Source organism: Podarcis melisellensis (genome assembly GCF_964234715.1).
Source record: "Podarcis melisellensis genome assembly, chromosome: 4".
Taxonomy (NCBI): Eukaryota; Metazoa; Chordata; class Lepidosauria; order Squamata; family Lacertidae; genus Podarcis; species Podarcis melisellensis.
The window spans coordinates 88,947,343-88,965,019 of record NC_138531.1 but is presented as its reverse complement, the minus strand read 5'-3'; the positions used below and the strand labels follow the sequence as shown (position 1 = coordinate 88,965,019).

Below are 17,677 nucleotides of genomic sequence, written 5' to 3'. Positions count from 1 at the left end.
TGAAAGGCACTTTGTTGCATTAGAAAAATAAAGGGTTGGTGTCGTTTCACTTTTAGTGTTCTTTGGGGAGGAACAAAATATATCTTTAGCCTTTGCTGCCAGCTCGGCTGTTACAGGGTGTGCGCTGCAAAATTTGTAAATAAGATAATTTATGTTCAATTCAAATCTCAAAAGGTACATAAAACATCGACTGGAACAGACCAAACCCAAATCAGCCCAGGCAAGAGCTTGCCCACACTCCAATCACAGTAACTAACCTCGGGCTATAACTTGGAATGCAGAAATTCCACAGTCTGTGGTCCTGTCTGCGCTATAAACTTTTATTGCTTTTTATGTCACGTTAACTGTCATGGCTTTCCCCTAAGAATGCTGGGAATTATAGTTTGGAGAGGATGCGGATAATTCTTCGTTAGAAATAGCAACTGTTCCCTCTCTCTGAACCACGGTTCTTGTGTGTGTGAAAAGGGAATGACTGACACAGTTTAATTTTGTGATGGGATTGCGCCTTCTGTGACATTGTAAGGTAATGCCCATAACTTTGCCTTGTGATTATTTTTTTAAAACAACAACAACACACAAGTCACCATTCAATCCTAGAAATGCTACAAACGTTTCTTGAGACAATTTGTTTTATGCAAGTTCTTACATCAAGGGTTCCCAAATTGTGGTCCGTGGACCACCGGTGGTCTGTGAGCTCAGGTGGTCCACGGCATAGTTGTGGATTTGTGGTTAAAGATGGCAACAAATCCATTGCATAAAGTATTTTATTGCTTCCTCTTTTTATTATATTCTATTTTATTGTGTTGCACTTTGAGTTCTTAGGAACTCAAATTGTAATACAATAAAATGTAGTACCTAAGAAATAAGAGAATCAATAAAAATTGAACAATTTTAAAATCGTACATCACATTACGATTACTGCAACAGGCAGAAAAAGTGGTCTGCCGCTAAAACATAGGTCTCCCTGGAAAGACTCCCTGGAAAAGACCCTGATGTTGGGAAAGATGGAGGGCACAAGGAGAAGGGGACGACAGAGGACGAGATGGTTGGACAGTGTTCTTGAAGCTACCAGCATGAGTTTGACCAAACTGCGGGAGGCAGTGGAAGACAGAAGTGCCTGGCGTGCTCTGGTCCATGGGGTCAAGACGAGTTGGACATGACTAACTTGACTAAACAACAACAACAATGTAATAATTTACAGAATACAATGGTACCTCTAGTTGCGGACACAGTCCGTTCCGGGGTGCCGTTTGCACCCCAAAAAGTCCGCAACTGGAGCAGCGCTTCTGCGCAGGCGCGAAGTGTGATGAAGCGCTTCTGCGCATGTTCAATGTGCACAGAATGCTTCTGCGCAAGCACAAAACGTGCAGAACGCTTCTGTGTGTGTACGTGCGGCGAAACCCGGAAGTATACACTTCCGGGTTTGCCGCATTCACAACCCGAAAATCCGCAACATGAAGCGAACGCAACAAGAAGTATGACTGTAGTTAATTACGTAAATTATGTAAGTTACACACAGTTTGGCCATTGTAGACAGTGAGGCTGATAGTGTAGCCTTGGGCAAAAGGTGAACTGCAACAGAAAGGAGACGGTGGTACCTGTGACAAATATTGGGCAGAACGGAAAGCAATGCTTTCTTACACCCCTGACCGTTAACTCGGCACGTGACTTTAAAATAAAGCCAGCACTACTATTATTTCATGAGGGGGAAATGTGTGGAAGAAAGAAGTGTAATTTCCAGAAACTAGTTTAGCAGTTTAACTAGTAAACAAAGCCCCTGGAATGAGGGAGCATTTACTGCTGTTAACAAGAGCTTTATATCTCTTTTAGCTTATCTTATAATGAAAGGGCATTTTGCTCTCATCGTCCAGTAATCAAAAAGGGGAATAATGCTTCAGATTTTAAAATAATCATACATTTGTCTTCAGGATTATCTGCCTCCCATTTCATATTTAACAAATTCCCATCCCCCCCCCCCCCAGATAAGCACACACTCACTTTCAAATTAGAGGCTTACATCAGTAATTATATAAAATGATATGTTTATTTACACCCAAAGTCACATTTAACTTATTTTCCGGGCTATTTTATTATTTTCTCTTTCTTTTTTTTTCTAAGCACCCCTGTTTCATCATGCCAATCTGTGATTTACTAAGCTAGCTAGACAAACATGCTGTTAGTGTTCAAAAGACATTTTATTCATACTGGGTAATAAAATTGCCCCTTATTATTCTGATGCCTTCTATAATGCCTGCTATCAGGAAGACTAGAGACGCTTGCATGCGGTGCTGGCTCAGAAAACCCCTCTGATGTATTGTATTAGCCTATGCAAGAGCTCGTTTCAGTTGCGATAATGAGCCTTTCTTAACTAAGAATGGATGAGATATGCAATTTATCAAGGTTTTTATGGGGGGAGGGTGAAACTATAACTCAGAAATAAACAAACCTACGCCTTGATTTTTGATTTAGTTAGCAATTGGAGTGTATAGAATCATAATTGGTTCTACCAAGGAGGATGTTGAAGACCATCTTCTAAGAGCATGGTGCTGATTCAATCCCCATAAGGGACAGCTTCATATTCCTGCACTGCAGGGATCGGACTAGGTGATCCACAGGGTCCCTTCCAACTCTATGATTCCATGATTCTATGAACTCAACCCTTATTAAAGAGTTGGGGAATACTCTACATGGGAGAATTCAGCAAGAGGGCCAAAGGTAACTTGACTATTTTTTGTCCACAACGTTCAGGCTCATGCATGCAAATGAATTGCTCTTTGGTTGTAGCATGAAGCAACAACTTTGAATCAGCCATTCCTGATTAAAATCTGCTTTTCCATTCCCCAACATACCTAGTGCTTTTCAATGGAAGCAGTCCTCATAGGTAGGGAAGCTCAGATTAGTCTATATCTGTGTCAGTTTCACCAGTGTTCATCCATCAATCTGTTTGATCCCATTTCTGCATTAATGTGCAGTTTCTTTTTTTAAAACAAAACAAAACACAACAGTGCGGAAATTTGTATTAAAATGCCTATTTTTATTCCAATGAACACATTCCTCAATGTATTTTATCCTAAGCATCATCCAATTAGCACATTCATGAAATGTATCCTAAAGTGGTTCACATTGGAAGTTTGGGTCCAGATGCTTCTAGTGATCCATCTGGAGACCTGTTTTTTTTCCATGTTACTGAAAATAATTCTGATCTTTCTTACAGGTCTCATAACCACAACTTCAAGAAAACTGGATCGTGAACAGCAGGCAGAACATTTCCTGGAGGTAAGATGAGAGAGGGAATGTGTTCTAAAACGGGTGTGCAGACCAGGTTTGCAGGATCTGCTTCTCCTGCAGGATCTAACCTCATGATTCTAAATGAATTTGCCCGGTGCTATCACACTCCTTTGTCTTCTTTCCCCTCATTCCTTTCCTTGTGCCGTCTGATTCCCTTGGTTACTTCTGATTTAGTGACATGTTCCCATTTCCTGTTACGTCCAACTTGGATAAACTATTGTTTGTGCACAAACCATGATTGCAAACCGTTTGAATTGGGTTTGCAGCCCTGGTTTGAAGGCAGACTATGGCTTGTACAAACCATAGTTTGTCCAGTTTGAATGTAAATGACAAAATATGGAGATAGCAGTGGTGGGAAGAAGAAGAAGAAGAAGAAGAAGAAGAAGAAGAAGAAGAAGAAGAAGAAGAAGAAGAAGAAGAAGAAGAAGAGTAGTTTGGATTTGATATCCCGCTTTATCACTACCCTAAGGAGTCTCAAAATGGCTAACATTCTCCACAACAAACACTCTGTGAAGTGAGAGACTTCAGAGAAGTGTGACTGGCCCAAGGTCACCCAGCAGCTGCCTGTGGAGGAGCGGGGAAGCGAACCCGGTTCCCCAGATTATGAGTCCACTGCTCTTAACCACTACACCACACTGGATTGTTTACAAGGAGTGCAGGGAGCTTCTCAGCCTAGTGCTTTGTATTCCATCGAAACCAACCCACTTAGTAATCATATACATCTGCCCCATTTGGGCTTGAAGGCAACATCTTTATTTATCAGTGTTGAGGTAAAGCGGCCAAATGAAATTAAATTGCCGCAGAAGCATGTCTACTAATGAGAGGTTTTCAGGCCTGATGTGTGTTTTATTGGTCTGTAGGCCTTGAGCATATAACCGGAGCACAGCAGACGGAATACTTGCTGAGAATACCCCTTCAAATAAAACGAAAAAAGGCATCTATTTTTAATTGGGGAAGGAGTTGCAGGGCAGCTAATTTATTACACTTAGGCTTTAGTCGTCTGTTCCGGATTGATTCACATGCGGCTAATGAGGAATCTGTTACCTGGTATTTCAGAATAATAGGTTGGAGATGAATACAAAATCCCACTGTTGCAGGCTGTTTGAAGATGGAATAGTCAAGGGGGATGATTTAGCACACTACTGCTCCAGGATTTTCGGGACTAGTAGAAGCCAAATTGTGGACTGGCAGGTGCAAAGATTAGAGGTCCAGATTGGCCACCACCTCTCCCCCCAAAATGATTAGAATGCATTAAAATTTGCCCATTTGATGGCATGTTTCTCAATAACAAAAATCAGACAGGCTGTTGACAGTTTGGCACTAGGTTGTCTGAAGAGGAAGAGCTTGGTTTTACGACACTTGTGAAGCGTTTTGTGAAATGTTTGGCTCCTAATGTGGTTAATTAACCTCCTGGGGGAACCTTTAATTGCCAGTATAACCATGGCCTCCCCATAGCACCACTTTTGCCTTCCGGAATTATTTTATACTCTTCCTCCCATTAAGAGTCTGATTGGCATAAAAAGAGAATAAAATTGGCTCCCCGTGAAAAGATATCTGACTGGAGATTGACCTAAAAGCTTCCGTTTTCTCGCTTGCATGGTGTGTGCATGCCTAAGAGGGGAGGAGGGAGGCGTTGATGGGGCCCTAGGAGTATGGAGGTCTTTTATTTGATTCATGAAATAAGCCTGCCCTTATTTCCTCTATATTTGACTGTGACATAATACCCTTAAAGGTCTTTCTTTAGCCTATTCAGAACAAATCAGTGTGAAGCTTGAATTGGAATGAAAGAGTTGGAACTACATAGACAAAGGAGAAGACACTGAATTTGTAGGGCGTTCTGCTGCCGCAGCATACTGAAATGAACTTTCCTTGGTGAACTTTCCGTACATTTATTTATTTGTGGCTTACCAGTGGGTGTTGATGGATTCAGATATTGGTTTAAAATCTTACACATCCGTTCTGGTCCGAGACAGTAGTCCCATGTCAAACAAACTTTAGCAGTATCACCAAACAAGGACATTTTCAAGGCTTCGGGGATGTCATAGTAATGTAGAGTTGGAAGGGACCCTGAGGTCCAACCATCTTAACTAAATCTTAACTAAAGCATCCATGACTTGTGGCCATCCACCATCTGATTTAAAACCTCCAAGGAAGAAGAGTCCACCATCTTCCGGGGGAGTCCGTCCCACTTTTTTATGACCTTTGGGTGAGATTTCAATTTTCTTGGGCTTCCTCTGAACAGAGACATCCAGCAAAGTATGTTATGCCCAGCAGAGCTCTTCCACTTGATAAAGTGTCTCTCATGAGCTCTTCCACAAGTTCAGTAAGTTATAGGGACCCCAGACCATCAGGTCCAGTCGTGACCGACTGTGGGGTTGCGGCTCTCATCTCGCTTTACTGGCCGAGGGAGCCGGCGTACAGCTTCCGGGTCATGTGGCCAGCATGACTGAGCTGCTTCTGGCGAACCAGAGCAGCACATGGAAACGCCGTTTACCTTCCTGATAGAGCGGTACCTATTTATCTACTTGCACTTTGACTTGCTTTTGAACTGCTAGGTTGGCAGGAGCAGGGACCGAGCAACGGGAGCTCATCCCGTCGCGGGATTTGAACCGCCGACCTTCTGATCAGCAAGTCCTAGGCTCTGTGGTTTAACCCACAGCGCCACCCGCATCCCACAAGTTCAGTACCATAACATAAAATCAATACAGAGAGGTTTTAAGAGAGGTATATTTTCCCAATATCACCTTTGCCTAGCCTACTTCAAGCAAAATTCTAGATTGCTAGCTTCAAGACTCTTTCGTGGGTCTCAATATGCTTGGAAAATGCAATCTCATTATAGTCCCAGGTTGTTGTTGGTGATGATGTTTTCAAGGCTTCAGGGACTGGTGATTAGATGCCCAGTGACACTCCCAAGAAACGGCAGAAAAAGAAACTGTGGCTGTGGAGGTTGAGTAACCAGACTATTGGAAGCTTCTTAGCCCAGCCAACCACATGAGCAGAGACTTGCATTTAACACCCTCTCAGAAAACGGGGTCTGGCCCTCTGTGTTGCTCTGTTCCCAAAGCCCCTTTAATAAAAAATCCAATCAGTGATCCTCTTATTTAAATTGCCGATCTGAACACTTTTATTCTGTTCTGATATGTACTGATTGGTACTCTGTGGGCCGCACATTCAAATCCCCCACCCATCCCGCCTCATCCCGAACTTGCAAATAAAATAGATCAAGCTTAAAAGGGACGGAGATTACATGAGCATTACATTACTTTATAACCTCCAGCAACCCCAAATGCAGTTCCTCTGATTACTCGCCGGAAAAAAAAATGCCTTAAATGGATGGAAGATTGGGATGGTGGGTTTAAAAAGAAGAAGAAGAAAAACATTCGGTGTAGTAAAAGAAATGACATTTAGGTGGTTATCTTCTTGTGAAACAGATAAATGAAAATAAATACCTCCTACAAAGCGAGGTGTGATTGCGGTTTTCAGGAAACCTGTATTTACTTCTTTGCAGTGCTGCGCAATCTGAGCAATTCTGTCTGAGTCTCTCTCTCTCCCTCCCGCCTTCTTGTCTCTTTTCTTCTTCTCTCGGCTGCCGCTCTTTCTCTTTTGCTCAGTCAGGTATCTGAGGGAGCGCAAAAGAGATTAATATCTTATCCCTCCCGCTCAGAGAAAGCCCCCATCATCTTTCCTTATACTGTCATTACTTCATAACAAGATGTGAGAATAAAAAGGAATAAAAAGTGGGAACAGCATTCCCATGCTACCTGGTTCGTTTTTGCTGTCGTCGTTTAAAAGGCGCACTGAATATTTGAGAACATTTCTGTGCATGCCACAAGAACTCTTCAGACTACAGTGGTACCTCTGGTTGTGAATGGGATCCGTTCTGGAGGCCCGTTTGCAACCTGAAAAGAACGCAACCTGCGTCTGCACACGCGTGGGTCGCGATTCGCCACTTCTGCACATCTGCATGTTGTCATTTTGCGCGTCTGCGCATGCGCAAGCGGCAAAACCTGAAAGTAACCCTTTCTGGTACTTCTGGGTCGCCGCGGGACGCAACCTGAAAACACGCAACCTGAAGCAAACGTAACATGAGGTATGACTGTACTAAACATTTGGCCTGCCATCACAACTTTTAATCCTATAGACTCACTGTGCTCGCAAGGACTTGTGCGGGTGCAATCAATAATAATATATTCATAATTGAAGGAGCAACGTGGTTTTATGCAGTATTTAATACTGTTGGGTTTTGTACTGCACTTATTTATCTTACATGTAAATGGCCTATGGCCCAAGCGTTAATAAACCACATCTACATAATTAAAGGTGCCTCAAACATACAGCACAAATATTTATTGGGGAAGCTTGTCATGCGGGTACAAAATGTCGCATTTGGTTGCTTTTAGTGAGTGATGGCCAGAACTGCAAGTTATAAGAACTGCAGGGCTGGCACCAAAATGGCAGCCTTTTATTTCGTTCCATCCTCTGAATTTTTGTAACAGAGTAAAACAAGCTTTATGTCTTTAATGCCACTATGTTGTTCCTTTCCTTGCCTCTTTCTGCAAGATTAGCTCTTGCTTAGGTATCAAGACACGAGGTGAGTTTCACTACATATCGTGGATGGGACGGGTCAGGGTTCCAGACAAGGCCGCTGTTTTCATGGCAGCTGCATGTTGTTGTTTTTCTGTAGTGCATATACATCAATCAGCCCAGACCTCTGTAGCAACATGGCTGTAAGCATTTTGCAAATCAGCCCTTTGCCGGGGGCTTCCTTTCCCTCCCGTCTCTTTGCTGCGTGTTCGTATACTGAAATTATTTGTCTGATTCTGTTCAGGTAGCAAACGGAGTGACAGCTGTCTGACGCGCATGCTGAAAGTGAATCATTTTCAGATATGAATATACAAGCGTCTCCTCTCTTTTTACCACCAGTTTCCTTTGAGGTGGAGAGAATATAAATTACGGCTGCTCTGCTCTGCCAGTGTACATGTGCAGTTTGATGGAAGTGAAATGTTTAATCCAGTTACAGCTCATTGACTTGCACATTGATGCTCTAAAACGGGGAAAGGGAAAGAGATCCAAACCTTTGTGGTTAGCTCCAAGGTTTGGAATGAGCTCTAGTGTACGTGAGGTCATTCGTGCCTTCCTGGGCAGCCAGCTAGCACTAGATCTGTGTTGAATCCTGCCCCCAATTTTTGGGTAATCTCATCCCCATGAGAAAAATTCTGGAGTTTTTTCCTGCCTCTTTCTCACAGTGCTTGAGAAATCATTCTATATTTTCATTTTAGATGCGTTGGCACTTAACGGACTTAAAAAGTGGGCATGGGGTGCCATCTTTGCTATCTCTTGCTAGTCTGTTGGGTTTCAGCCCACCCCCCCAAACCCCCCCCCCCCACTGATATCCTTGTCTCAGCTTTCCTTTCCTAGGAAGGCTGCAGAGCACAGACCAGTGGAAAGATGATTTGCAGAATGAAAGGAATGGCTGCTCAGCCAGTGCAAAAAGCAAAACAAAAACAACCCACATTCCACCCATGGAATATTTCACCGAAATCTCCCACCATTTGATAATCTCAGAATGCAATTTCTTTTCTCATTACCTGACCTAGAATAGTCAAAGTCAGGGATATTTAATGGGAGAGGAAAAAATGGCAAAGCTCTTATCTAGTTCTGCCGTGACAGTTTTTGTGTCTAGTAAGTTGAGATTTTTATAGAACCTCATGACTTAAAAGCTCTCTCTTTAGCAAGGGAGAGCTTTAGTTGATAATAGGAGACAGATTTCGCTTTACGGAGCTCCATCTGGACACCACAAATGTGTTTCTTGAGCAATTTTGCCCTTTACAGACACACATGTGAACTTTATTAACAGCAAGTGTTTTCATATTGTGAAACAGGCATAAGCTCCACCCTGTTCCCACCAATTTATTAGTGGATTTAGTTGTCTTAAAGAACTTTCCTCTTCATATATACCCCTGTATGCTTTAACGCCTTCAGAGAAGACTTCGCCCCCCTCCCCAATCCATTTCAATGTCTTCTCTAGTCCCCCTCTGGGTGAAATCTGACCTTTGACCCTTATGTTCTTTAATTCACACATGTGGGTAGCCACTTCTGGTCATTATGTGTGCTACTGAGGCATGCGGGATATTATCTGTTTCTACTTAGTTACTACAAGTCATGACTTCTTGAACATTTCAAAGTTCAACGAGTCTATGCGAGTTAGTGGAGCATGAGGCTCTGCACGCATAGAAGCATGGAGTCATAGAATTGTAGACTTGGAAGGAACCTTGAAGGCCAGCTAGTCCAGTCTAAAGCATCCATGATTGATGTCCATCCAACCTCTGCTTAAAAACCTCCATGAAGAGTCTTCCATGCAAGTAATTTGTCCTGAGACGAGGTCTGAGAAGAAAAACTAAGTAGGCACAACACTGGTCAGAAATATTAGCAGTCCTTGGCATTGCAGAGTTGCTGTAAGCATCCTCTCTCCCTCCCTTTCCAAGCACAGCCCTTCAATCAATAATAGGGGTACAAAAAGTTGGGATGTAAGATATAATAATAATATAATAATGATTTATTATTTATACCCTGCCCTTCTGGCTGGGTTTCCCCAGCCGCTCTGTGCAGCTCCCAACAGAATATTAAAAACAAGATAAAACATCAAACACTAAAAACTTCCCTAAACAGGGCTGCCTTCACATGTCTTCTAAAAGTCAGATAGTTGTTTATTTCCTTGACATCCGATGGGAGGGCTTTCCGGATGACATTGCTTTCCATTCCTACCTGTATTTGTCACATACAGCACTGTTTCTGTTTTGCTGCAGTTTGTCTTTCACTGGAAACGACTGCTAATCATAATATGCATTCCAGGGATATTTTGGGAATTCTCTTCCTAGCTCCTCCCCCCTCTTAATATTTTTTGCACTTCTTCAAACCTCAAATTATCCCTGAGTCTGCTTGGCTGTTGCTGTTTTTGCTACGGAAGAGATTTAGTCATTTTCAAGCACTGGCCACAAGTCTAACAGACTGAAATCTAACTTACAATTTTGTACAGCCATTCCTGTTATAACCTTGCCCACATTTGTCATAGCAGACTGACTATCCCTTCCTGACGTGAGGTTTTAAAATGGGCAAGAGTCTGCCTGAGACTTAATGGTTTCCCAAGAGGGCATTCGGTGAATTGGAACTTGCCCTTATGTCTCGAATATTCGCTTGCATAACTAGACAGAAATTCTCTGGGGTGACTCCTGCGTTTCCCAGAAATAAAGCAGCTATGTAGTTAAGGCTATATTTTGGAGAACTTGGGCTGGCCAAGTAAGAATGGGAAGTGAGGGCAGAATGTAGAATAAAAGCCGCATGTGGTAATAAAAGGAATGCTGAGGCCAGGACTTCACCAGCCTTTATCCTGTGCACAGAACAAGTCCTCCATAATAGGTTTAAGAATCTGCCTTATTCTCATTTTGAATAATCGAATTGTAGCGTTGGAAGGGATCCCAGGGGTAATCTAGTCCAACCCCCTGCAATGCAGGAATCTCAACTAAATCATACATACAGAATTTGGGTGGCTGGTGAAAACACTCTCCTCTCTAAAGAGTTTTCCCTCTGAGATCATGCCCAGTGTCTGCACGCTGGTTCTTAGCTTACCTAGCTTTTTCTATTGGGGTTGGGGTTTTTTGTTGCATTTTAAAATGTTTTATCTTTTATTATGTCTTATTATGTGCTATTACGGGTGGTGAACAATTGTAAAACCAAAACCCAAAAAACTTGTTCTGCAGAATGAGCAAGTCTGGCTGCTGTTACAGTTGTCTTTATTGATAAGTAGGCACATAGATTGCCATGCTGCTCCTAATTAATAGGTTCCAAAGAGATGAAGGATTGTCAGCTGCATCGCTGAGAGCGGTCCTATTTGATTTTCAGGTCCAGTAGCTCCCCCCTCTTTTCTTTTTTTTACATGTGGCCTGCAGTCTACAGCGAAATTCTGCCAAGCAGCTAACAGCATCGTTTCAGAGACTGCTGTCTTCCTCCCTCCTGCTCTTACCGCAGTTTGGGGAGTCTTCTATGCCCCTTAATTTTTAAGAGAGGCACTTGAGGAGCACGACTGTTCAAAAACAGTAGGAAGGCTAAATTATGTTCCTTTAGTCAGCAGTTTTATAACACAAAATGCAGTTAAGGGTTTTCTGCTTTAACTGGAGTGAGTGTGAACAAAGAAATGAGACAGTTATGCTGTGAGATATATATATAGTAGATTTTACAAGACTTGAGGGCAGTGCAATATTTTCAGCATCGCCCACAGCAAACATGTTTTCTTCTTCTTCTTCTTCTTCTTCTTCTACTTCTTCTTCTTCTTCTCCTTCTCCTTCTCCTTCTCCTTCTCCTTCTCCTTCTCCTTCTCCTTCTCCTTCTCCTTCTCCTTCTCCTTCTCCTTCTCCTCCTCCTCCTCCTCCTCCTCTCTGTCTCTCTTGGGTTCTGGTTCTCTTATGGATTATTCAGACACTTTCTCTGAATTTTCAACTTTTGTTAGAAAAAAAGGGGGAAGCCTCTGCCTGTCACTTTTCCTTTCCTTTCTTATGTCTTCTTCTTTGGCGATCACTCGTAGCCAAGTAAGATTGTCTTCAGTTAAATAACATTAAACATATTGGGCTATTCAGCAGTGATTCTCTGACACACACTCCTCACACTTCAGCACCTCTGACTGTAGGCCTGGTATTTGTCCTGTGGACAATTATGGTTCCTCCATCACATAACAACAACAATAAAAATATTCCTGATGCCTCAAATGCTTACGAGAAGGACATGAGAGCAACAGGCCTCTCCCACTGTTGTTCGCAAGTGACTGGATCGGTCTCTAGTGATGTGTCTAGTCCCATTTTATAGAACCCTAAACCTAGATTCTGCTGGGCTGGAAGAAGTTTGGATGAGGCAGGAGTGCCCCTTCTTCAACCCTGCGGGCAAGCGAGCTCCGTTGCTCCACTGCTTACAGGTGCAATGGCTGGCCACTGCTTCCCCAAACAGCAAATTGGGTGGAAGTGACCACTGTTGGTCTCCAGTAACCAGCAGAAACCCTCAGAACAAGGTGTTTGGCATTGGGAAGGCCAGCAATACATTGCTGAATCCTGAGTCAACTGCTATACTGTTTTGTGATGGCAACAGACCTAAACCGGGCTTTTCCACCGCGGCACCCTGAGAGCTGCATTGCAAAAATGTTCTTTCCTCTTCCACACACAAGCAGTGGGGTTGTGGATGCAAGAGTCGCTGTACCCCTTCCTTTACACACCATAACTGCTGGCGAGGGGTTTGGCTTGGTCTACCTGTTAGTGACTACCTTGTGGTAGCAGATTCCGTGGTTTGGCTATGCATTGTGTGAAGAAGTTATTTCTGTTGTCTGTCCCAATTTCCTCACAATTCAGTTTTATTAGATGACCCTGAGTTCTCACTTTATGAGAGAGGGAGAACACTATGCATCATTTTATAGACTTTTGTCCTGCCTCCCCTTACTCTCCTTTTTTAAAAAACTAAAAAGAGAGAACAAAATGTATTCATCTTTACCCCTAGGGAAGTTTTACGAGAACCCTGGTAATTTTGGCTGTTCTGCACCTTTTCTAGCTGAATATCCAGCCATTTTCAACATCAACGTTTCTGAGACATGGTGACAGAAGCATACACACTATTCTAAGGGTTGTTGCACCATAGGTTTGTATAAGGGCAGTACAATGCGCATCCTAGGTGTAAGCCAAATTTGTTGTGAAGGGTTTGTTTAGATTTATTGCTTGCTGTGCCCCCAAGGCTCAGGAAATCTAACGTAATCTAACATAATGGAATAACTACATAATTAAAATAAATGGAGCAGGCCATCAGGAGAAGAGGAGGCAGCAGAAGAGAATATCGGGGTAAATAAAAATGCATGGTTCTCATTCGAGGAAACGATAAAGGGGGTCTAGCACTGTTTCCCTCACTTGGGAGCAGAATGAGGGCTCAAAACAGGAAGCTAAACATACATAAGAATAATGGCAGCTCCAGAATATAGGTCCTTCAGCTTGCAAAGCTGTTTATAGAGCAGCACAGAAGCTTTGCTGAATATTTATAGATTATTAATTAAATGGTCATTGACTGGGCAGTGTATGCGTCACCATGGAAAGCTATTCCAGCTAGGTGGCTTGGAATTCTTCACAAAAGACAAAGTAATGGCGACGCACACTTTTTGTTTGCAGAAATTTCAAGCTGAGAGGGCTTCTCTGAAGTAGCTCTTTCTAATAGATTTTCGCTGCAAGTGAACAAGAGGCAAATTTATGAATATTATTGTAATACGGTATTATAAAATAATAAGGGTAGTAATAGTAATAATAGAACTGGAGAAGAGGCAACGGAAGCAGCAGCATTTGCACAGAATTCCTAAGTGCAGAGTACTTCACATCCATTGCCTTCATGTTACCCTTACAAGGACTGATGCTTGCTTCATGTTCCCTTGTGAGAGTCAAGTGAAGTTGAGTTTCAAGTCAACAACTTCCTGATTTGCAGCTTAATCCTTGAAGTACTGCACTACATCAGCCCTCCTGTGGAGACATTTAAAGGGAGGAGGAGGAGCTCAAATTTATGCAAAATTCAAAATGGTGGGACCTAGCGGAGGCTGCAGTTTAACCAGCACTACATCAAAGGGAAAGGAGCTTACAGAAGGACACAGAATGGGCAAAGTGTCTGTGAGGAGCTTCGTCCCAATTTTCAAAATGAGAAACCACCACATTTGAGGCGTGTTTTATCAGAAGTAAGCCCTAATGGTTTTGCTGGAGCTAACTTTCAAGCAAGCATATGTCAGGAGTGTGTGCAGGAGCCAGGCCCTGTGACCAGTAGGGCTTCGCAGGACTGGGGCCTTCCTAAGTTTGTTCTGAAGAGGGAAGAAGCGGCCACACAGGTGAGGCCGATTGGTAGCTCACAGCACCTGGTGGCAAGAGCCGGGAAGGGATATAAGGTCAGCATTTCCCTTTGGCTCTTTGCCACAGCAACACGTTTCCGGCCTTGCTGTGTTTGGCTTCTGGCTTCTTAATCCTCGGACCCTTGACTTTGTGACTCCTTGCTTCCTGACCCTCAGACCCTTGGCTTCTTGACTCCCAGCTCTCTGGCGCTCGGACTCTTGGCTTTCTGACTCCTGGCTTCTCGTTCCTGCTCCCACCCTGTCATCTTGCCCCCGGTCCTGACGTCCTCAGCTGGGACTTCGATCGCCCGTAGACAGAACCGTGACAGCATGCTTAGGATTGTAGCCTTATCATAATTTCCAGTTTCTGGTTTATCTGTACGTTTTTTTTTAAAAAAAATAATCAACTTTTTTTCAAGTAACTATGGCATGGAGAAAGTGGGAAGAGAAAAGTTTTTGTCCTTCTCTAATAACATTAGAACTTTCTGATGGGTAAGAGCTGTTGGACAGTGGAACTGTCTCCCTCTGGAGGTAGTGGACTCTCCTTCCTTGGAAGTTTTTAAGCAGAGGTTGGATGGCCGTCTGCCATGGGTGCTTTAGCTGAGATTCCTGCATTGCAGGGGGTTGGACTAGATGACCCTTGGGGTCCTTTCCACCTCTACAATTCTGTGATTAGCTCAGGGTTCAAACCTCTCCTCTCCTGCTCCCTGCAACCCCACACTTTGCTGCATGCTTCGTAAACTCTGTAGCTCTGCAGTTATGTTCGGCTTACCTACCAAACAAAGAAGGGCTCTTCTTTCTGCTGTCTTCCAAGCATCCAGAAGGGCATTCTGATTCATTAAATATCTGTGCTTGTATTTTTCATAAGTGTTCTGACGCTTCAAAGAGTCTCAAGCAGCATGATATCTTTCACAGTTTGCCTTTACCAGCTTTTGCTGTAACAAGAAGTGTACGCTTTACCTCTGCATTATTTCGTTAAATATATTTAAACCCCCTAAGCATTGCCAGGCCCTCTCATTTACTACCGCTGTATTGCTTTAATTCCTGGGATGCACACAAGGACTGTGGTCTCTTCCCTGTGGCTGAAATAGACTTCAAAATGGGCCAAGCATGGGTTGACCTTCCTGACAAAATCATTCTGGATGGAGGTGACTTTGCAGTAGGTGTATTTAAGGGCACCATTTCGTTCCTAGCAGAATAGCCACATTTTCTTCTTATCCAGGCTAGGAAAAATGTGTCTGGAGAGGCAAAGACTAAAATCTGTATCCGCAAATAGAGAGAAGTCATGCATGCAGGAGTAAGCAAATGACAAATAAAATTTAGGATCCTGTTGTTATTTCCCCTCCTAGTTTAACAAATAATGTATCATTGCAAACAAAATGTCTATTATTCACCAGCCGTCGTAGAAGAAAGCAAGGCTCCAGAATTGTCATAATTTGTAGCGTGGTGCCAATAAAATATATGGATAGGAAACCATCTGAATCACATGAGGATTATGTGTAATAGATAGGGTAGTCTTCAATCTTTCCTTGAACTCATTTTTCAAAGGCAACAGAAAGCCGTAGTTTTTTCCATCTCTAGCGCAGGAGGGCATAATTAAATGGTGAGTGGCTACGCTGAAAAACCGTATTCAGAGTTGTGGGATAATTGATGTTGGCATCCATTTAATTCGTATCTTCATCCATCATGTGTGTGGGAAGATTTCTTAGCTTGTATATAATCATAATGAATTTGTTAAGTCTTCCAAGTGCCACAAGACTTTTTGTTATTTTATAATCCTAATGCTTTAAAACTGGTTGCCCAGTGGCATCGGAAGATTGATTTGGTTTCAAGTAGAAATGTTAAGATAGCCACCATTGTTCATGCTGTGCCAAATTTCTTTCCAAACGTGTGTGGAAGAAAATGGGATAGATTTTCATCACGAAATAATATTTATTGCTATTGATTTTTTTATATATAAAAAAAGTTCTTGCTGCATTTTACTATTACAGTGTTTGGCAGCATATAAATGCTGGATGTTTTCATTTCCTAGTTTAACCACTTCTGCAAGTTAATATTTAATTTATAATCACAGACCAGACACTGCGGGTTTTGACCAGGAGATCTTTTTTGGGAGGAAGAAAAGGTGCCAAGTCTCTAAAGTATCAAGTGCAATGAAGTTTATCCTCAAAAAGCAATTTCTTTCTCTTAGCCTGAGGAAGTCAAGATGCCAAGAAATAGAGGAATATCATGAACCATAATTTCATTTTCTAACCTGTCACATTACAAAGATAGTTTGTAGGGTAGTATGTTATTATTTTTTTCTATCTATCTTTCTGAGAAATGTGCTTATTCCGAATAGCCCTATAGGAGTTTCTGAATGAATATATCCAAAAGAATAAAAATGTCAGTACTTAATTAATCTGTTCCTTTCTTCCGAATAACTTGGGAGAAAAGTAATGCAGGGAGATTTGTAATGTATAGGGCTGGTTACAGATTTATGCCACCTATGCCTAATCCTTTTTAAAGTGAGGAGGAGGGGAATGGTGAGAGAGAGAAAGACCATGATTATGGTGCAGACCTCTGCCATGGCCTGATGGAATGTGGATTCAGCAATATGGACACTTAAAGGTAAAGGGACCCCTGACCATTAGCTCCAGTCTTTGCCGACTCTGGGGTTGCAGCGTTCATCTCGCTTTATTGGCCAAGGGAGACGGCGTACAGCTTCCGGGTCATGTGGCCAGCATGACTAAGCCGCTTCTGGCGAACCAGAGCAGTGCACAGAAATGCCGTTTACCTTCCCGCTGGAGAGGAACCTATTTATCTACTTGCTAGGTTGGCAGGAGCAGGGACTGAACAACGGAAGCTCACCCCGTCGCGGGGATTCAAACCGCCGACCTTCTGATCAGCAAGTCCTAGGCTCTGTGGTTTAACCCACAGGGACACTGGCCTTTACCAAATATTTTTTTTTTTGCAGCCAGTTCCAAAATTAAGCAATGCTTTGCAGAAAGAAAAATAAGTACTTAAGAACATTGGAAGAGCCACCTGGATCAGACCAATGATCTTTCTAGCTCAGCATCCCTTTCCCACAGTAGCTAACCAGATGCCCCTGGGAAGCAGGATCTGAGCTCAAGAACAAGGAAACCTCCTGTGGCTTCTGGCCACTTGAGTTCATGAGGGCACTGCCTCTTTAACCGTGAAGACAGAGCATAGCCATCATGGCTAGTCGCCATTGATAGCCTCTTCCTCCATAAATATGCCCAATCCTCTGTTAAAGCCATCCAAGTTGGGGGCCATGACGGCCTCCTATGGGAAGTTCCCTAGTTTAATTTTGTGTCATGCTTTGTTTTGCCTGTGCTGAATCTCTCGGCCATTTCTGGTAGGCAGCCCCCAATGAGAGGGGGGCACATCTCTCATCAATTTTTTTCCACAGCAGTCCCCAGCATTGAAGTAAGGGTATCAGAAATGCAGCTAAGTAGCTCAAATCATATACAGTGGTACCTCGGGTTAAGTACTTAATTT

General features: G+C 42.9%; 1 protein-coding gene across 1 annotated transcript in view; it reads left to right on the top strand.

Annotated features, from left to right (window-relative positions):
* The window catches only part of FAT3 (FAT atypical cadherin 3), a 458,658-nt gene that overhangs the window by 295,363 nt on the left and 145,618 nt on the right, over positions 1–17,677 (top strand). Inside the window, exon 4 of the mRNA XM_081909132.1 lies at positions 3,215–3,276. Coding sequence (XP_081765258.1) covers positions 3,215–3,276 — 62 coding nt within the window. The remainder of the gene's footprint in view (positions 1–3,214; positions 3,277–17,677) is intronic.